Source organism: Coturnix japonica, chromosome 1 (genome assembly GCF_001577835.2).
Source record: "Coturnix japonica isolate 7356 chromosome 1, Coturnix japonica 2.1, whole genome shotgun sequence".
NCBI classification, from domain to species: Eukaryota; Metazoa; Chordata; class Aves; order Galliformes; family Phasianidae; genus Coturnix; species Coturnix japonica.
In genome coordinates this window covers 112,311,337-112,334,036 of record NC_029516.1, presented here as the reverse complement: position 1 = coordinate 112,334,036, position 22,700 = coordinate 112,311,337, and the positions used below count along the sequence as shown (strand labels likewise).

At 37.8% G+C, this 22,700-nt stretch overlaps 1 protein-coding gene across 5 annotated transcripts in view; it reads right to left on the bottom strand.

Annotated features, from left to right (window-relative positions):
* Positions 1 to 22,700, bottom strand: part of MID1 (midline 1) — a 234,112-nt gene that overhangs the window by 30,571 nt on the left and 180,841 nt on the right. For all 5 annotated transcript variants that reach the window (XM_015887013.2, XM_015886989.2, XM_032441298.1 and 2 more), the window contains 3 exons: positions 19,506 to 19,601; positions 5,784 to 5,891; positions 2,011 to 2,159 (listed from right to left, as the gene is read on the bottom strand). In XM_015887013.2, the coding sequence (XP_015742499.1) occupies positions 2,011 to 2,159; positions 5,784 to 5,891; positions 19,506 to 19,601 (353 nt within the window). The remainder of the gene's footprint in view (positions 1 to 2,010; positions 2,160 to 5,783; positions 5,892 to 19,505; positions 19,602 to 22,700) is intronic.

Below are 22,700 nucleotides of genomic sequence, written 5' to 3'. Positions count from 1 at the left end.
AAACACAAAACCATGAGCACAATATATGCCACTTATTTGTCAGTCAAAAGGTGTCAGGTCAAAATGTTTGGATTGCTTCAATTAACAGTTCCCCACATTGGAGCATTTCACTGTAGATGTGACTGAAAAGGCTGCAAGCCAACACTTGCTAAGAAATACATTTTGGAGTATTTTAGGAATTCAGTTGGAAAAGTAAAAAACTGAGCTGCATTTCTTATTGTTTTCTACATGGCTTTCAAAGGTTAATCTGCGAAGTCAATAGTCCTAGTCAATAATTCTTGCCGTGATGTTTTCAGCACTGTTTCTCTATGAAATTGATGTTGTTTCTTCCCTGTCCCTCTCACTCCCAAGTAGTTCCCCTGCAGTTGCAGTTGTGCTGTCTTGTTTCTAAATCTAGTAGAGAAACAGGACATATGCTTCTTGTAGGGCCATATGTTTCTAGCAGGGCAGACTCAGCCTGACACACACCTCCAAAAAATCAGCAATGGCCTTACTAAAAACCCAGCAAGCAGATATGTAATGTGAAAAGTTTCCCTGAAGAAGACTCTTTTGGGACAATACAAAGAATGCAGTGTGATTAAGTGTGTTAAAGTCAGTTTTTGATGGTTCACCATTTCAAAGATCATTTTAGATTCAAAGGAATGAATTTCCTCCTGTACTTTCTACTTGCTCCATCTGACACTGTACTTGGCTGGATAGGGGTTTTCTAGGATAAATTCAGTTCACCCATTGTAAATAATCCATGATATAAATCATTGTAGTGTGTGTAATATTTTTGCTATACATAGTTACCTGTTGTGCTTACAAAAGAGAATATTATACTACAATTACTTTGAAATATATGTATGAAGAAATGCAGTGAGCATAGTTTCAGAAAACTGTTTTAGCTCCAGGAGTTCAGGACCTTGGCGAGATTGTTACACCAGCAGTCTGAGTGCAAATGAAATATTGCTCACCACATGTGAACTAACAGAGTTTCTATTCTATGAACTTGTAATGAGAAACTCAGTGTTTTTGGTTTGTGTATAAATTGATTAAAACAGCTTTGGTGAAAACAGATATTCTATGAATCCGCATACAGTGCTCCAGAGTAAGCAGCTGGCTTAAAAGCAAGGAATTTCATGGGTCAAAATTGGCCTAGTTGTGAAGGTAAAATGTGAAGTCAGATATTGATAAAAAGAAAAGCAAAATTAAAAAGCTGAACAAATTAAGATGCTTTATTATATTTTTCTTAATCATTGTCACAGGTACGTGCTCCTTTTGTTTCTCTTGCTAATGGCTAAACAGAGGATAATTCCAATTGAATTTAACCAGAAATCACTGTTGATGTTCAGTGGGAACGTTTCAGCCTTCACAGCATTAGCCCTAAAACCAGTCTGAATTTTCTGACAGCACAGGTTCCTGAAAACACTAATTCCCTTGCTTTTGATATATCTGAAAAAGAGCAAGGATGCTAGAAGTAGCAGAAATTCCCCGCACCCAGGAACCAAGAACGGTAGCGTCCATATCTTCCAGACATCCAAGTTGTTGAACCCTCAACTATTTAAGTGGGCTACTTGAGATGTACATCATATGTTCTCAAAGCTACACATTTCCATAGAATCAGAAGATAATATAATATTGTGAGTTGGAAGGGACCCATAAGGATCATGAAGCCCAATTCCTAGTTTTGTTACCTTGCTCCTCACTGTTTTGTTAGACTATGTCAAATTTCTCCCAAGGGAATGCACATGCTCCCTCATTTCTTTCTGAATCTATGAACTTTTCTAACTGTTCTAATTCTTATTTCATGCCCTTTCTTGACTAGTTCTCTTTTCAAAGGGATGTTCTGATTTAGCATTACAGCAAGTTCTGCCCTTGTCTAGTACAGCACAAAGTGGTGTTACTGGGGGATGCAGCAACTCACCCTCCCTTCTTTGACCACATTGTCACAGTGGTGGGACAAAGCAACACAGCAACCTAACTGCCTGAAATTGAGGTTCTCCTGCTTATTGAGAGGAACATATTTACCTTTCGGTGATGTTTTTAGCGGTTTGCAGGAAGCGAGCGTGATCGTTCTCCTTCAGCGACTGCTCAGCCTGAGAGATGAGGGATGTTGAGCGCTCAATGCACTGTTTGCAGTTGGCAATCTGTTGAGCCAGTTTTCTCAACCTCACCACCTTGTGCAGAAATATAAGAAAGCAGTCACTTCTCTTAGGTCACAAATCACTATTACATTTGCACTTTTGAGGCAGAACTGACATGGAAAGGGGGACCCAAGACAAATAGCTTCTTTCACACCAGTTTGATGGTGACTGCCTTCCACTAGCAAAATTTTCCACATGGAAAACAACAGAGGAGAGCCAAAACAACCACAGCTGGCTTAACTTCCAACAGAAGCAACGTCATTTCCTGGTACTTTCTGCTTACATGATAACTAACGGCTATTTAGATAACCATTTCCCTGAAGTAAAGAGATCAGTCTCAATGGCAGCTTACAGATTGCATATATATATATATATTTGTATTACTGAGCTAAGCTTCATAAAAAATCATCCGAAAATAAAACTTGAGAAAAAAAAGACTTTTGATTTCTACCAATGATACATGCTTGCCTTTCTCATTACAAGCTTTTAGTCAAACAAGGTGGTTTTCTGGGGGGAATTTTTAACCGGACAAAAGCACAGTAGTACTGAAGAGATGATTATTGTTACTGAAAACATATGTGCTGGAGATAAACACAGTAGATGTGACTGTAATCACTAGCTGAAAGGTTAGGAAGGGGCACAGTCCATTCCCTGTTTAAAGACAATGTTGGCTAACAAAACTCATAGTTCCTGAAAGGTCTGGGAGTCCCTCCCTTTGTTATCACACCAGGATTGCTGCTACTTCATGGTTTGAACAGGAGTAAGAAAAAGGAAGGAAATGAAATAATCTTAAGTTTAGAAAGGCATTAAGACTCAGTTACAAAATAATGAGGAAACTAAACAGTATGTGTATTAGCAAAAAAGTGCATGCTTATGGTCTTGACAGAGTTCTAAATCTTGGGAATTACAGCATGAACTTTGAAGTTGTTGAGTGTAATTTCAGTTATTGTGACAGGAGTTTCACATTCTAAGCAGGAATGTATCTTAGTGCTCCTACATGACAATTAATGTCCACAGGAAAAAGCATACTTTGGAAAACTTTCAAAAAGAAATCACTGTCCAAACAATTAGTGTTCTGTGACATTGGCGTTTCATTTAAGGGTAGAAGAAATAAAGATAAAAATGCAGGAAAAGAATACAGATTTTGAGAATGCCCCTGTCATAATCTGGCTTTCCCACAGTTCAAGTGTTCAGGCGCCCAGTGCCTTGGAGGCCCTTCCCTGAGTTTCCTCCAGTTTGTTCCTGCCTTCCTGTGCTTGGAGTCGAAACCTGGATACAATAACTAGATGAGGTCTATTAAAGTGCTGAGCAGAGGCAGAGAATCTCTTCCACTGATTTATGACTCACTGGCTATACTTCGTTGATACAGCTGGTGTTGGTGGCTTTACTAATGTCCACTTATGTTTAGGTTGCTATGCACCTAGATGTACAATTACACTGAGAAGAAAGACTCAATAACTGAAGTACTTTCACAATTACTCATCCAGATAAAGGAATAGTATTTAGATCCCAGCTTTTCATAAAAACACTGGAAGGGGAGATAGATACTGGGAATGGGAATGGTTCAACCGATAGTTCCAAGGAGAAGAAAATACGTTTTCTAATTGTGCATTTAACCAGAGGTCACAATTTGGCTACACTAGCTTAACCAGAGAAAGGTAGACTGCAGTAATAGGTTACCTTTTCATTTATGTATTAATAATAATAATAATAAAAGAATGCGTGAAGTGATATAATGTTACCTTGTGAGCTTTTACCATTTAGAGGACATGCCATGAGTTTCAAGGTCTACATATGGTCCAGTTTTTGTTGTTGTTGTTTATTTGATTTTTCTTTATAACTTAAAAAGACAAATGACCATAAATATCTAAAGGAAGAGTGTCCCCTCCCTCTGTCCATAGTGGCAGGAATGACCTCTGCGCTAAAATTATCTTGTCTATTTAAGTGTTCTTCCTGCTAAGTGCTCAGTTGGATTTTATAGGTTTTAGGTCATAAGTGAGATTGAGGAAGGAGCTGCACTCCATTGTGAGACTGGTATATCTGAATTTGGAGCCCTGCAGTCTTAGCTAGAACGGTACTTGAGTGTTTTCATCTCTGTAGCCTTCAACATGGTTTCCTAGAAAAATCTGCCAGTCTTTGCCTTCCAGAAAGACTACAGAGAGAAGTCACTGCCTGCTCTAAAAGGAGCTGAATTTCTTGTGGTTTTTCAGATTTTCTGGCCAATAGAGATCTCCCTGGACACTGTAATCCATAACAAAGTTTTGTGACTACTATGGTATATACGTAAATGCTCAGAAGAGTCAAGCCTGATTCTCACTTTAAGAACAGATTAAGAACTAATCTTAATTGTCCATCTAGCTCAGCATCTAGTTTCAAATAGGCCAGTAGTGAAAGCACCAGTCTAGGAAATAACACATTCTCAAGAGGACTGACTCAGCCAGCAGCATTCTGTGGCTCACGGATGTCCTGAACCTAAAGTAGCATTGCAGCATTTCATTTTGCATTGTTGTTATTGTTATTGCTGTTTTTGTTCTCTGATTTTTCTTCAGTTTGTTTTTCTTTCATGAGTTAGTCCACAAGTCTCTTGACTCCATGAATCTTTCAGCATCTACAGCTTTCTGAGGAAACACATTCCAGACCTAAACTGGCCTTCCAGTGGTACCACTTTTTATTAAACAAAGCAGAACAAAGAATGGGGATATATTCTGATATCAGCAATATGCACATACATTTGAACATCAGAATACATATTCACAAGCAATCTATTTTTAAAAAGCAACTAGTGAAGCATAAATCCAAAATAAGGGAAAGATTTCTACTTCACTGAATGCACAGCTGGTTTCAATACATAGGGGAACACAGTTGAAACAATAATTCAAAAGGCCATCATTTCCATGTAGAAGGGAATTACATTTTGCTAACAGCATGAGGAAATTCAGGTTCTGTCACACAATGTACAGGACCCGTAGTTTCAAACATGTTTAAGTCAGCCCTTGCCCACAGGCTTTTCATTTCAAGTTAATTGGAATAGCTTGACAGCTGAATGAACCATTTAACCTGCTCTTGACTTTGTTCCTTTCCTGAGTCTTTCCCACACAAGAAGAGTTTATATTTGACTTGGTTAGTTTAGCAGTTAAAGAGTAAACACCATGTACCAAGCAAATAAGAATGTTAATTTGACTCTAATGTGGTTCTGAGTTAACAGGTCGCTAGCTCAATGCATTGAAACTTGAATATCAGAGATTTTACTGCTTGCTATGTTTGCCACGAATAATAATCATAACTCAGTAATTAGAAATGTGTAGCAAGTACTGTGGCACCCTGTGAAAGTGAAAATTTTGGAGACAGGATGTTAAACATATAGCAGAAGGAAGGAAGCATTAATTAGTCATCTTTTTATTATTATTTACCGACAGTGATATAATTTCAATGTTTATCCTTAAAAATTACGATCGCATGTAGGAAGAGAAATACTAAATAAAGTGTTTGAGTCCAACATACTAATACTTAGTTAATTTCATTCCTCTTTAAATAAAAAAAAAAAAAAAAAAAAGCATTGGCCCAGGAGACTTACACATATTTAAGTACCTGAATTAAAAAGCTGTAAGCATAAGGAAGTAATGTTGTTTCAGTGATCTAGAGAAGAAAAGCTGTTACCTTTCCTTCCTTGATTTTGGTTCCAATTATTTGTCGTCTCTGTTGTATTATTTCGATGAGCTGGTCACATTCTTCCATCAGCTTGGTTTCTTGGCGAGATGCATTTACCTACAAAGTAAACCATGTTGATTATCAAAGTCTTTTTTGTTATTTTTGTTTTCATTTTTCTAATTTAAAAGATATTATTTTAAAAAAGTTGCTTTTCACTTTTTCTTCCAATGCTGTTCCATGTATAGTTTATATATAGTTTTGATTTTCCTGTCTTGGACTTTGTGAAATACTGAAACATGACGTAATCTTTCATTTGTATGTTTTCTAAGAGATGGGACTTGAGAATAAGTCCCCATCTTATTTCTAACTCTAGCGAGAAAAGCCTGTTCCTACAATGACCGAGTGATGTCAGTTATGTCTGACAGGCGTTAGATATGAAAGCTCTCCAGGAGGGGCACAACACATCACAGACTGAAGAAGTACATAGGACTGCATGAATACTCACACATATAAGAGCGCAAGTACTGGATGACATGGTAACTCTGGTACATTATCCTGCCTCCATTAACTGCTAGTGCCAGCATCTGCTAGCAAGGTGTCTTAAGAAAGTCAAGCAGGAATGGTGCTTCCCATAAATACTGCCTCATCCTCCAACCAGTTTCAGCCCAGAATCATCTTGAACTAGACACTAAACATCATTATTAATCCTCATAAGAGTATCTTCTTTGGATCTACTAGATTACTGGTTTACCCTCTTGTAGGGCTTCTTTTCCACACTGAAGAGTCTGATATGATTCAGTTTTTCTTCACACAAAAGGCATTCTATACTTTCAATCATTCTTGCTTCCTTCTCTGAAACTTTGCCAGGTCTGCCATTTCCTTTTTGATAGGAGAAACAGAGCTATACTACATGCTCAAAGTGCAAACTGTGGAGTGACAGTGTATGTTCACTACTTTGGCTTAATTGCTTTCATTAGTGCTTTCATTAGTGATTCCTAATGTTTGATTTCTGGAATTTAACAATTGAAAACATAACATTTAACTATTTTCAGTATCCACACAGTGGATTGTGAAAGATTTAAGTAACCAGAGATCCAAGTGACATTACTCAGTAATGTGTATGAAATGTCTTCTTTATCAGTGATACTTTGATGACAAATCAGAATATAATAACTGTGCTGATGCAGACATAATAAGAGCTGCCAAATCTGTTTTTAGCACCAAAAGAAGCAACAAAGAATACTAGTTTTCTGTGGAAAATGTTGACTTTCTGTGAAACTTGAAATATAAATGTTTTGTATTTCAGATGAAAATGCTTTCTTTTTGAATTAGACTGATTTTTTTTTTTTTAGTGGAAAGTCAACATTTTGTATGACAAGCAAAATGTAGCTCCCCACCAGCAATAGCACGTGTTGCATAAATAAAGAACTTAGGGAGAAATAAAAAAGGTTAAAAGTCCTCATTATATCTACAATTGAAAAAAAAACCAAAAGTAGCGATTTCAGAGTTGAGCTTCCATGTTCACTCTGCTAAGAGAGTAAAGCAGCCTTCAGTCCCGGCCAGTTTCTGCTATAACTACACTACATCAGCATTTCCATTGGATTAGTAGAGCTAGTGGAGAACCAGAATAGCGAATGGTTCCAGGTGAAAACTAACTATATTTCTCCTCCTTGGTTATTTATGTCAGTCCAATGAACACCTTGATCTGTCTCAGCTTTCTTCTTTTTTCTTCCAACTATGTTTTTAAACATGCATTTACCTGTAAGCATATTACAGAGCTCATTAAGATTAAGCAAATGCCTATGTGTCTAAGTTTGGGTCAGGACCAATTTTATAAATACCTTCTTATTTACAATACACTGTGTCCTCTGGGCAAAGAGGGGACTTGTTTACAAAGACCTGCTTTCATTAACATTTCAGATGATCTTCCTCAAACCTTTATAAAGTTAAAATTTAGTCGCATATTTCATTGGCTTAAATATTAGTTATGCTGTCAGGGTTATGAAGAGAAAATAAATTCATTTCTGGAAGGGGACAGATGGTACTGAAAATTCTGAAGAATGCTGCACATAGAATTTGAAGAAGTAGAAAATACTTCCACCATGCAGTTTTAGTTGCCTGTTTATCTGTTCCCAACAGCAATGTTCTAAACCTGGCTTTCCATCAGAGTCCATGGGGAGAGACAGATCATTAAGCAGCTCACCCACAGCCTCTGACAATGCATTCATCTCTCCACCAATAGCTTACAGTGAGTCTAGTAGTAGTCAACTAAAATATATATCAAAATATCAAATGGGCTCAGTCAAGGGGCAACAATCCCATTCACTATACACGGATGCAACTCTTACTTCAATACCAAGGTTTATTCATGCCTGTGCTGACTTTGGCACTGAATTACTCTAACATTTCACAGGACTTTTGAGTAGCTTCCACTCAAAGTGTTACTTCTATCAACACTTATGTCATGAATGTGTTTGTGTGGTAGACCTGAGTAGTATTTGGGTTGACTTTCATGATAGAGAGAGTTCAGAAAGTTTAAGTCAGCAGCGTTTCATTAATGCCCAGATGGTTTGAAAAGTAATGTACTAATTAAATTTTAAATTAAGAAACTCTAGACTAAGAAAAATGAAATGCTTGGAAGAAAGCTTTGAATTTCTTACACACTGTCTGCAGACTTCTCTTTTTCCTTTGAAATCTGAAAAGTATACTCTTTTATAAACTTCATTCGAAGACATTTCCAATGTTATAGTTTACATGAGCTTATTAAAACTGGAAGGAATATTTCCAAAACTATTTTATATGTCTGAGACTCACACGAAAAAAGAAAACAACATTTAATTTGGTGGCTTTTCTCAAACTGAAATACTCCTTAATCAAAATTTCATCCAAGAAGGCCTCTGAATCGGTAATAACTTCATAATTGAGCACATGCCTAACTTTAAGTGCAGCATATTAGCTATGGCCCTAAAGGGACTACTTGTGAGATTAACACTGAATATTATTTACTTGTGTATTTCTGAGGAGTCATATTTCAGACCAAAGAGCCAGAGGCATGGAACAGGGCTCTGCTGTACAGGTGCTACAGAAATACCAGAATAAGACTTTGCCTTCTGCTGGAGTCCTTTGATGAACAGCAACCTTGACAATAACTTCCAGCTGAGACTGGCCAAGGAATGCAAGTTCTGTCTGATGAAAATATCTGAGGTTTTATGTTCTATATTTTTCCACATTAAAAACAAGCTCTCTTTCCAAAGAGTTCATTGAAAAAAGACTGAGAGACTCATTTGAAAAGACTTGGCTTGTGGGAGGCTCTGTATCATGCAGAGAACAGAATTAATTCAGTGCATCCTCCATCCAGGATGAATATCAATTCTTAAATACAGGATTTTCATTGCCCAAGAGTTTATGCTGGACTTGGAGACAACTTTCTGTTGAAAATACCACTGATACCAATGCACTGAGTTCTGGCATTAGAAAACTCCTCAGAAATTCATAACCTATATATATATATATATATATATATATTAAACCTATATATATGTTAAACATAAAGTATTGTTGCTTTGTTGGTATCATTTTAAAAATCTTCTCTTCCACACCACAAAACTTTTGAAAAATGGACTCAGAGGCCTTGTTAGGATTTAGTGAAGTTATGACATTTTCCACAACAAAACAAACTAGAAAGGACTTAGTTTAGTCCTTTTCCTTTCATGGGTAGTTTATTTCTACTTCCCAAATATCTTAATACCTCAGAAAATTAGCTGAAAATAAAGCAGTCAGAGATCCTTCCAGGTTTTCCAGACAGATGGATACGGTCTAATAATGTAAGCCTCAAGGAGTGGGTGTTAAACAACAGAGAAATAGGGTTTCCTCACATCTCTGACAGGGAGCTGGAAACCACAAGCCCACCTGACCCAAAGGGGAAAGCAGGCCAGCTGCTCCCAGCTCCATAAGCTAAGAACCGCTTTGGAAAGCATTCTACTCTCTGTAGAGGCTTCCTAGGCTTTCATCTTCAGAGACCTGAGTTAAATTGCAGCTTAGGTCATAAGAAAATGAAAATGGTGGTTTCAAAGTCCCTAGCAGATGTCTGGGAAATCACAAAACTGTAATGCCGCTTGTGGTTCAAGGTTACAGGAAAGCTTCTATGGTTAATTCAATGGCAAACAGAGTGCCATAGGACTAAATTCACATTATGAAAACTAATATACCAGAATCAAAGGATATTTTAGTATCTCAGCAGACTTTTTTTCCACAGGAACAAAACTCTCCCTCTGGGCCAGGCAACTTTATCTACAAGTGCAAATGCTTAAGTCCATTGGCAAATAATCCCAAAATGACCAACAAAATAAGACACCCTAAGAAGTTGCCTGCTTTTTAAAGACTGTACCGACTGGGATAAATTAATTGAAACCAAAGTAATTTTTATTCACTGGTCCTCCATTAGTGGTGCAAACTGAAATAAAGTAGGTTGTAGAAGGATCTCTAGAAAGTGAGGCATGTGTTTAGGTTTAACTTTCCTATTTGAAAATGGTCTACGTGCGTCAAAATGCCACAGGCATGGCCATCCAGTAAGTAAAGAATATCAGCTTTTCTTTACGGGTGTAAGTTGATGGTTAAAAAATTACTATTTATGCACAAATAAACCAAAATAAAAGAGAAAAAACCCAACAAATTGCATTAATTCTGCTTAACAACCATTGCTTTATTCCCACATACTTCTTTTTCTTTAGGTTTTAAGCCTGAATTCCTGGCCAGAAATTCTTTCCTTTCATATCCCTATTTGATAACATAGGTTATTCAATTTACTTTTGTAGAGCAAAAGCAACTCTTAGACTAATGCTTTTTTCAGATTTTATCAAATCTAAGAGTAAAACTGATTTTATCTACTGTGACAAACTGTGCCTTTGGAAATATGTGATATTAATCAGCTTGCCATCTGAAGGGATCAACTACAACTGCTTTAGACTAAATTGGTGCAAGAGAACAGAATGGCCATCTCCCATTTCAAGGTGCCAGAGGCTTTGTTTTTGTTTGCATTCTATGTTTATCTCTATCCTGGGTCTAGAGGCAGTCTCAGTGCAGGTTAAACAAAGGTCAGCACAAAAGTACAGCAACTGATTCTGGCTACCTAGGAATTTGGTGAATGAAGAGCAAATTAGGCAAGGATAGCTATAGATAGCGCTTTGAGTTACACTGATAAGGCTATCTTTCCCAATCTTGACTCAAAGTAAACCTTTTTAGAAGTCTGAAACACTCACATTACTCATTCAAATATTACTTTTAAGTTGTTATTTTTGTTGTTGTTGTTTTGTTTTTGGTTCTTTGGTTCTTTTTGCCTTGCTGTGCTTTGAAGCAGATGGCTGAGAAAAACAAACCAGCAAGGATCCTAGCAGTCTTCCAGTGACATTTACAATCCAATCAGAGAAGCAAAGCAAAACAGAACAAAAACAACACAGAAGTTTCATGGAAAGCAAACAAATTGCTTTCATAAGATTTTCATTAAAAACATTAAACATCTTAAATTCAAATTGTCTGGAAAATTCTAATAAGGAACCTCTCCAGATACAGTGAGGCTGACAGATGACAGACTAGGCCTGCTTCAAGAAACCAAGCACCGTGTTTTATGAAACACAAATGCAGCATGATGCTGAACCTAGTTAGCCTTTTTCAGCGTAGGAAAGCACAGTGGAAGAAAGATATTGACTGAGAGAACAAAAATACAGTTTCACAGCTAGGTTAAACTGTTCTGGGACCATACTGCCAAAAAGAAAAGTCTTTCCCCACTTTCCTTCTATGCGCTGAAGGTGGTGCAGCTGCCTGGGGAAATGGCTGGGCTGAGCTCACCTGGCTCACTTGGATATTGCACTGGCAGAGCAGCACAGCTGGGAGGGCAGGAGCAGGGGGGGTGGGCACTTCTGGCAGCAGTGATGTTTAAAACTGGATTAAGCAGCTAGTGAAACCAGCCCTTAGGAGGGATGTGTTTTTTCAAGACATGCTAAGAGGGTTAAATTAATCCTTCGGTTATAAGTCATTATTTTTTGCCCTTCCTGGTAATTGATTCTTTGAACCTAAATAATAAAAATATTTGTTTGAATTGAACAATATTTACTAATTTATTGTTCTGATTTTGTTTTTCCTGCTGACACCATGCCTTTGTGTCATGTTGAGCAAAATATTCCACTTGGTTTATTCAGGATAGAAAAACAAAACCAAGTAAGTAATTGCTGAAGTTCAAAGGATGCTGAAGATGAACCCTTGTAACCAGCAGTTCAGTACTTAAAATGCTCAACCAGGATCTGTGGTCTCTGGCCCAGTCCTTAGCATACTTGCTAGAGCAACAATGCCTTTGGTCTTCTTGCTGCTCATTATTGTTCAGCAGCTTCTGTTAGGATAGATAATGGAGAAACCTAGGAGTACTTATTCCCGTAGAGGTAAATGGCTCAAAGACAGAGCTCCAAAAAGTAAAAACATTCTGATTGCCTAGTTATGCTCTCAGATGGTAGGCACAAAGCATACCTGCTGTTTTACTTGATTAGTGATTAACAGCGACCGGAATTTACTCTCTGGTTCTAAGGACAAAGTTTTGCAGGGATGTCAGTCTGATACAAATATGAACACATACCCATGTATGGGTGTGAGGCAGAGGAAGAGATGGAGGGAATTGGAACTGGTCTTTTTACCAGGCAGTGACTAGTATTCCTACTTAGTTTATATTTACTATTTATAATAGTTTAAATTTAATCCATGCAACCCATATCATAATCGACTCCAAAATTTTCAAAATAATACATATTCTAGTATATGCCTAATCTGTACATTAACTGTATGCATAAGTGCTGCAGTTCCAGACACATGTATGTGACTAGTTATGCATTTAATTAGTCATTGGTGAAAGCAATTAAATGTTTCCTTAGGCAAATAATATTTGACTACTAGGCTAGGGCATACTGGGTATGAATTGAGGACATCCTTGAATGAGTATTAATTCTATAGTATCCATATACTCAGCATGTTTTGTTAGTTTTATTTTCAAGATTTCTCTACTTTTACGTAAAATTAGGACTCACTGAAGCCTCCTTGAAGCTACTTTGAATGAACTCAGGTTTTATGAGAGTGGAGTTAAAGCTTGAAATCAAGTACTTGTAAATCAAAATTAGATCATGCCACGTATTTTATCTAAACCACATTAACAGATAAAACGTCTCCCTCTCATTAGAAACTGTCAGAGGAAAAAAAATGCTATAAACCTTCCTTAGGGTTTCAGGCACATCAAGTTTGCTAATTAATCTTTCATTGAGAAAAATAGCTCCCGGTTTCCTTCAAGTCCTTCTGCCTACTTTAAAAATAAAATAAAATAAAATTAAGAAGTTACTTCTAGGACTTAAAGAGACTACAGCTGCGAACAAAGAACTTGTATCTTTGCAAAACTAGGAGGCATTAAAACAGGAAAAAAAAAGGTTTTCAGTGGAGATACTTTCCATATTACCTACCCTATATACTTTATACTGATGGTAAACACTTTTTTAATCCATTGCCCCTTTCCTATTGTCTAGAAACCCTCACCAAAGTGTATTTTTTATTCTAAAGCACGAGTATTCAGCAATGTATGACTACAAAGGACATCTGCAGCAGTTCAGCCACCAAAATCTACATAAAGGCTTTGCACTAAGATTTTCCTACAGAGAACTTCTCAGTTGACTCAGGCTTTGAATGCAATGGACCCAAATCTCAAAAATGAGTAAGTGCCATGACAAGGAAAACATGAGCATCCTCTGTTTTTTATTGTCACAGACAAAGCCTCTTCATTGTTTGTGCTTCTTCAGGGAATCACTCTGACAGCTGAGTTCTGATTTTGCTTTCCCTCAAATAGCAGAAATGCTCCACGTATCTCATATAGGATAGGATGGAGGCCACACAGCATCATTAAATTTAAGGAAACTCTCTTGCAGACACAGTCTAAACACAAATTTGAATTTTCATTATTTATAGTTTTCCCATTTGCCTCATTTCTTTTTGATAAGGCAAGGGGGGAAAAGAGAAGAAAAAAAAAAAGATGAAGAAAAAAGGTAACAGCAGACTTTTTGCAGGTGCTGCCATCTTCATCAGTTTTGCACGACTGCTGTCACATTGATTTAAAACGTGGCTGACTGGTGTATGTGTTCACTATCTGTGCTAAGGACCTTTCAATACACAACTTTGTTTGGGTGATTGCACAACATAGCCATAAAAACACACTGCGAGACACAAAAACAATTTTTGATTGGGAAGTTTCTGCTGAGATCCAGCCTGCAGCAGATCTTTAGAAGTGAGCTAGAAACTGAACATTTCCATTACAAACAGAAAGCAAAGGAGGCAGCAGTTTGAGGGTTATGCAATTATAGGGAAATGCCTTCCCCTCTTTGTATAGCCAAAAATGATTTTGCAGCAGTGTCCAAAATTTGCTTCCTATGACGTTTGGTGAATTGAAAATCAAACCAAACCAAACAAAAAGACTGAGGTACAGATGTTATAAAACTGTCTACAAGCAAAACCTATTTCCTTTCCCCTCTCCCTTGGATAATTGCTCCAAATTTTCCTGCATCTGAATTCAGATTATGTTTCTGCATAACAGATGAGAGCAGCTTCATGGTATTGACTAAATAATAGATGCTTGATCATATACTTCCTAGAAGAGATGAGAAGAATGTCCAGAAACAATACTGGAAGCGTTTAGAAAAATAATAACTGTCCAAAGAATCTCATGCTCAAATATGTGCCTAATGTCAGTTGCGGTCATGATCTAAAATGCCTGCAGCAAACTCATGCATTCATAATAGCAAAGTGACTTGTAAACTCTGGCAATTTTGATTTTATAATGGTGGTTTTAGATTTGTCCAAGGCCCTTACAAGAAATTTCAGATACACCCATCTGTTACCAACAAAATTCTGCAGCAGTGGAACTCCAGCTAGAGCTTCAGCTGCTGTAGAGTCCTTATACCCAGGCTGTTAATGTATGCCTTTTAAGTACCTTTCCCCAGTCATCCTCCCCTTTGCTCCAAAACGAAGTAGCTGCCTTCCTGTCACACAAGGATGTTTTTATGGACTCTTTAGAGAAACATGCTGATTTAACCACATGCTAGAGGGCTCCCTCACTGGGTGAATGTCCATGGAATTTATAGGAAATAATCTACCAGGACTGGTTTTAGTTCTTTATTTACTGGTTTTCTACAGATATTACAAGATGTATGAAAACTGCAAACCAGAACTATATAAAAAGGCTCTGAGCACCCTGATCTAGCTATAGATGTCCCTGTACATAGCAGGGGAGTTAGACTAGATAGCTTTTTGAAGTCCCTTCCAACTCAAACAATTCTATGATTCTATGAAATAGTTATATTTAACTTTAGAAGCCATTTCTATTCAGTCCTCTCATTTTGCATGGAAAACTGCATTTTATCATATGAGTCAACCTACCATTTGTTACAGCTGAGCCTGGTGATCCTCACAGAGGAGGAGTACTGGGACTCTGGGGCTCTGCACCCCCTCACATGCTGTGGAAAGCTGCAGAAAGCAGCCTGGCCAAGGGTGTGAGGTTGTAGACCTGCCATTATCTCCAAGGAAGGAAAACAAAACTTGCCTGATGAACAGCCTTGGGAATTTCAGGAAAATCAAGGAAGGACAGATGGGATTTCAGAGGAAGAGAATACAAACGCAAGTGTAAAAGAAAACACATGTCAGGAATGAGTTTAGAAAGGGAGTAAAATCAGTGTGCTTGTATGATTCTAAATAAAAAGGATGATTTGGGATAGAAAATAATTTTAAGTGTCTGAAGTGTGCAGTTCTCAGGGTGTGGCTCCCACTGAGAAAATGGTATTTTTTTAATTAAGTGTTACCACAAAGTAAGTATTAGCACAGACTATACTTTCATACTGGGCACAAAGTCAGTCATCCAGATTTTATAAAACACTTAATAATATCTCAGCTTCACTTAAAACAGTAAAGACATGTCTGGCTTGATTTATTCACCCAGTTTTTCCTGCTGTTAGGTCCAAAACCACTCACAGGAACCCAAGTCTGGAAGTGGACCCCTCCAGTCTCTCAAGATTAGATCCCACATCAGGATAAACCTTGTCACAAATTGATGAGGTCCATCTAAAAATAGTTAAGATTTACATCCCTGCTGCTGTGACGAAAGGCAGCTCCCAAGTCCCCTCCCTTGCTGCTGGAAATCATCCAGTTTCCAGAGAGTGCACATTGCTGAGTAGTTCCTGCCTGCTAATATGAGAGAAAAGTGAAAACGGTTCTCTTTCTGAAGGGAACATGCTTTAGTTTTGGGATAGAGAGTGACAGGATTTAGTTTTTGCTATAGATGAACTTGCAATCACCTGATGAGAAAGACGTGGGGTAAATAATTAATCTGCCATGAAGTCTGTTGCTGGGAAGCCATTAACAGCACACTTTGTTGATGAGAAACAGTGGCACTATAACAACATTTGGTTTGGCTGGTGAAGATGCATTTATGCAAAAGACACATGGTCTGTTTGTTGTTCATTTTAAGAAACATCAGCTCCTGGTCCAAATCAAAAGCCAAAAATGACATTCATTTTTCCTTCATCGTGACAGTGTTGAGATTTTTTTGTTTGTTTGTTTCCTTAGATGATATTTTCCTTAGACAGTGTTTCTAGTTTCTATAAACACATGTTAATTAGAACAATTGTTTTTTATGTACTCCTTAATAAAAACTGGGTAACTTTAACACAAGGACCAGTAACCTCGTTTTCTTCTTTGTTTTTCAGAGTTCACATTATTTGGCATAAAACCCCCACAAGGCATCTTGTTTTCACTCAGTTTTAAAATCTGAAAATATAAACCAGCACTAAAGTAATTTTAAATTAGGTAATGATAATCTAGCAGATTTTACTGTGCATTACCTATATTTTTAAATGCTTAAAAATGGCATTCACTATGTTTTACATCATTATCCATAATATATTGTATCAAAAATGAAAAAGAGAACTGTGAGACCTCTCCTATAAAACCAACTGCCTGCTCAATTTCAACCAGTTAATGAGTTCATATGGCAACACTAGTATAATCATTGAAAACGTTTTAACTATTTTCTAATTTAAAAATTTTAATATTAACATTACAACAGCATACTGTTTGTTTCATTCTCTGTTTTTGTTTGGATGAACTTTGGTACAGAAGAATCACAAGGAAAAAGAGCACACTGAATTCTATACAAGCCTCAGCATCTTGAGTGTTTGAGATATTCACATTGTATCTGAAGTTTTCATATAGTTCTGGAAAAAACAGATAGCCTTAGAGTTTACTTCCACATCCCATTTGCCCAATTTCCAGTGATGCTTAGGTTCGGGGTTTTGACTGAAGCTCATTCTTTTAATATTCAACTAATTTAAATGCTAATTAGACTAATTTGAAGAATAAGACGTGGTAGGAATTTATTAACATTTTTGTTGCTATTTCTTTACATCTACAGAGAATTTTTCTAAAACAGGACTCAGGGGACAGTAGCACATCTGTTACAAGTTGAACAAGTTGGATTTTTTGTAATAGCAAATCTTACTGCTGGAAATACAGCACAGTGGAGGAGGAACAATTTAATTTTTTCTTTGACTAGCACACCTTGGATATATGCCATTAATGTAGAAGAGGCTTTGTGCTGTCCTGAGCTTATCTGCTTCATACTTTTTACTCTGATTTTTATATATATTGGAAGAAAATGTGTCTTGTCTCTTTCTCTCATTATCTGCAAGTCATCCCATCTGATGCTACACTTATTCTGTATGATATTATTGCTGTGTATCATAAAGAACTCCAAACCATTACCTCAAGTCTAATCTTGTGATAACTTTCACGGTCTTGTAGAGCCTCACTGAGTCAGTGAGGTGACAGGCCAACTAGCTGGTAGAAAAATGGATGGAGTGATCTCTGTGGAAGAACAGTCTTGTGGGTTTTGTTGTTGTTGTTTGGTTTTATTGCTCCAAAATCTGACATTGCCACTGTCAACAAGTACGAATTTTTTAAGATGTTACTTTAAATCTACTCACAACAAACAGCTGCTCTTGGGCCTACTTAGGTGGCTGAATTTTGGTCTGGAAAAGAAGTCCTACAGGGAGCCTCTATGGAACTTTGTAAGTAATGAAAAGTGGCTTTGCTGAAAAGCTGGCAGACAGTAGAAAAGAATTTCTCCAGAGCAGGCTGGCAATGTATGTTACAGTTAACTTTCTGCCCATCATACTCATGTCTCAAAGCTCTGGGTTGAGTCTACCTTCCTCCTCCAAATTCCTGAGGACTATTCTACAGGTAATGCTAACAAAAAACTTGGCCTCCTTTTGCACATATGGGCAGCCATACTCAACATTACTATTATTATATGCAGTTAAGCACATACTGCATACTCTTCTCTGAATAAATAAGGTTGCTGCAGTAATCATAATGCAGTCAGGAGTGAAATGTTCCTGTGTTGAAGCCTGTCAACAGACAGTATTGTAATGCAAACAAAACCCCAACCATTCATCACTGAAAAATAAGTTTGCTATGCTAATCTGGCTAGCAATTAGCTGATCAACTGAAAGTATCTTTTCTCTGTGATTAAGGTGTATACTGCCACTATTTGTGTTGTGATTCTCCATTATGTGTTTTCTGATTCCTGCCTCATGTCATCTAAAATTGAGTTTAGCACTTATGAAAACTGCTAGCACAGCAAATCATCAGCATAGTGCATCTCAATGAATTTAATATCTGTCAAGAAACATGTGGGCCTCATGAGGTTGAGCCTTCCCTGGTCCTCTAGTATTCTTCATCCACAATTTTCCTGGAGGAGGGGGGAAAATACATTTTATATGTGGTGACTCACTTGGAACTCATAGCTGAGACTGACCACAAGGAAAGCACTTTGATGCTACGAGGATATTTGTATAATTTTAATGACAGAAAGCATAATGACAGCATTTCATGCTGTTTTCTGCAAGTTTTTATAATATGGAAGCTATTTGTTCATGGTGGTTATTGCTTCACTGACCAGAATATATGTTAAGAAACTGAAAAGGTCTTATAGATTTGAAAAGAGTAAAAAGAGAACTTCTGCTAAAACAGAGTCTATTTTGGACTCTTTTTTCTTCCTATGCAAGCTCCCAATGTTAAATTAGTCTGTGATTATTTTAATTTGCATATAGAGCAGCAGTCCCCACAGGGCCATCTAATGTATCCCCAAGATTTGGAGGTAATTTGAATCCAGGTCCTTCCATTCTGTGATACCCTCAGGCAACTCAAAGACTTGTAGGCATTTTTATTCTTTGAAGAAAAAATGAAGGCCACATCTGTATTTAGATACTTAATTCTAATTTTAAAAGTAATCATTGGCAAATAGAAAGCACTGTGGGTCTGGGCCTTACTGTTTCTTTGCCTTAGTTTTCCATCAGTGTGTATTATTCTGCCTTGTTAAGGAGCCAAGCAGGTAAGTGTTATACAGATAGTGATTGGTGTACCAAAGTTTAGCAGTGTTGAGGGCCAAGCAAATATAAAACCCTAATTCAAAGAGAACAGGAATGAATGTAAGGAGGATTAGCTGTAATGGGAATACCATTTAACAGTGAAAAAGTTCCAAATCTGTTTATCACAACCTTAATTTAGTTTTGTACTTGTTATGATTTTATTTAAAACTTTTCTGAAAGCTCAAAGCAAATGTAATTCAGTTTACAAGTATTTCAAATGCAGGTCAGTACTCACTTCTACATGTTGACAGGTCTGAATGAGTTTTGCCAGAAGAGTTTCCAGTTCAGTATTTCTCTTAATAAGGTTGGTGAGGTTACTCTCCAAGTTTTGCTGTACATAAGAAAGAAAAGAACACATTAGTACTTTCAAGAAATTTAATGTTTAGGTAAACAGTTGAAAAGTGGCATATTTTCATAGTCTGAATTATGTAATTATAAAAGTATGAACATGTGACATTCATTTTGACATGCACTGTTAGACGTTTTGTACACACTCAACCATGGCAAGGCAAAAAAGCAGAAAAGTTCAAGGTAAGTGTCAGTTCATAACAAAATAGATTCTGAGGGCCTATTGAAAACTAAGCTAAGCAGATTTAGTCATGGACAGAAACAGAGGATTGAGGAGAAAAGCAGGAAGATGAAAATACTTTGCCAATTAAAAAATGAAATTTTGTCTGAGACCATTTATTTTGTACCCTGTTCTTGATCTAACATCTGAATTTAAAAACCTGCTGCTAAATGAGGCCTTCTAGCACGTGCTCCTTTGGGACTGAACTTGTAAGGGCCCGGCAGTGTGTCAGCACTTGCTCTTTGGAATTCGCAGTGCTGAGGGAGAGGTTAATTTAAATGATTTAATTCTCTACTTCCCTGGAGCCTGATTTTTGAATAGAAAAAGCTAAAGAAAGCTACCATTGCCAGGTACAAGAAGGAAGTATCTACACACTGATTGTGCCTTCTCTAATTGTTCTTTAGAGAAAACATATGGCTTGTGCTTGTGTTTATCTGCTGATTACTGCACCAAATAAGCATCCCACAGTTTGTGCGCTTGGAGCTTTCTACCTCCCAAACTACATCCTGGCTGCTGTGCAACTGCATGTCAGATTGAGATCCAGAAACAAATGATGTAGCCTCCTCCCTCCCTCCTGTACCACAGGAAGGAATTCCAAGCTCATGAGTGGTCATGGTGGCTGTGATCCACTTCCTGATCTGGCTGCTCTGGGACCAGGACCATGCAGTGCCCTGTGGGACTTGCAACTACTGGCTCGAAAATACTGATGATAGCTGATGTGAGAAGCTTTTCCTTATACTCATTCACCTATTTAAATGTGAATCATGCAAGTAAGGGACAATCATACAGTCCCTTACAATCTCTGCCTTCTAATTGTACAATGTTCTCCAAGAAGTCTCCACTAAAGCAAAATAAACAGTGCTGAATAAGAGTATCGGAACCAGGCCCTTCCCACAAGGGCCACAGTGCCTCTGCAGAGCTCTTAATTTAACCCCGGCTCATCTTTTTATTAATGGGCTTAATTTCTCCACACTACTACTTTTCTCCCCAGTATCTCTTTTGTCACTGGAGGCCCTTCAACTGCCACTCACCCTACTTCTCATCCTTCCATCTTGATGACACCAAGCTGAGTAGAGCAGCTGACACGCTGGAGGGAAGGGATGCTATCCAGAGGGACCTGGACAGGCTTGAGAGGAGGGCCCATGCCAACCTCATGAAGTTCAACAAGTCCAAGTGCATGTTCTGCTCCTGGGTTGGGGCAATCCCAAGAACAAATGCATTCTGGGCAGAGAATGGCTTGAGAGCAGTCCTGAGAAGGATTTTTGGGTGTTAGCTGATGAAAGACTCAAGATCAGCTGGCAAAATGTGCTTGCAGCCCAGAAGGCCAACCATATCCTAGGCTGCCTTAAGAGAAGTGTAATCAGCAGGTTGGGGGAGGAGATTCTGTTCCTTTGCTCTCCACTCTTGAGACCCCACCTGGAGTACTGCATCTAGTTATGGGACTCCTAAAAGAAGATGGACATGGAGCTGCTGGAGCAGGTCCAGAGGAGGGACACGAGGATGATCAGAGGACTGGAACATCTCTGCTACGATGTCAGGTTGAGAGAGCTGGGGCTCTTCAACCTGGACAAGAGAAGGCTCCAGGGGGACCTTATAGCGGCCTTCCAGTACCTGAAGGGGGCCTACAGGAAAGCTGGGAAAGGACTTTATAAGGGCATGCAGTGACAGGACAAGAGGGTGGATTTAGACTAGATATTAAAAAGAATTTCCCTGCTGTGAGGGTGGTGAGATACAGGTTGCTCAGAGAGGTTGTGGATGCCTCATCCCTGGAAGCATTCAAAGCCAGATGGGCCTGTGAGCAACCTGGTCTACAGGGAGGTGTCCCTACCTATAGCAGGGGGTTTGGAACTAGATGATCTTCAAGGTCCCTTCCAACCCAAACCATTCTTTGATTCTATTCTATGATCCTCCTATATCTCCAATGTCTCTGTGCACATATTTCAAATAAGCATGCTTGTTTTCTGGCACGGTTCCTGACAATTTCACGCTGTTTCAAAACACTCTTTTATTTGCTTTCCTTCTATGCAGCTACGCAGTCTTCTTACTCCTTGTATTTGTCTAAATGTGAATGAAGCTGGCAGTATTTCACACATACTTTGGCATTTACCAGGGACGAGATGCCAGCCATGTCCCATTAACGAGAGCACAGGATTTAGATGCCTTTATGTACATAAGTCTTCAGAGAAGCATGATTGGTGTTTTTAACTTCAGCATTTTCTTCGCAGCACAATCTTGCCTATCACATACCACAAGCTCTGGCTGTAAAAATACTTTCCATGTTGCATTTATTTTATAGCTCATTAAAAACAAATTGTAACAAGAACAGCAATTCTTTACAGAACAGTTTGAACTGTATCTTATGTATTTCCATAAGCTGTATTGTGAACTATCATTTAATTGCAGAGTATGTTTGCCATGGTGTTAGATGTCCCTTTGCAGAGCAGAGACTCATATGAAAAGTCTAAAAAACATATATAGTTACAGCATCAGATAATCTTTGTCTTTAAAAGAGTTGTTAAAGAGATCCAAATGTGCAAGTACACTTGAAATCATAATTATGTGCCTTCTTATTGCCTATATATTCATTGAGTACCTGACACAAAAGAATTAAGATGAAAACTGTATATTTCTGATAGCATTTAATTTCAAATGTATTGTTGGATGTAATAAATGCTAAATGTTGGGACAAATATATGCTATGATGAAAAAGTGTTCTCAAAGCTGTCAGGTAATACTGCAGTGATTTTAGAAGCTTGAAAGTTTCTTGTAGAAAGGCCATTAGTACATGAAAAGTAAGTAAACAGACTTCTAGCATATTAACTTAGTGGGTGCAAACTGCTTGAAAAAAAAAAAAACAAAACA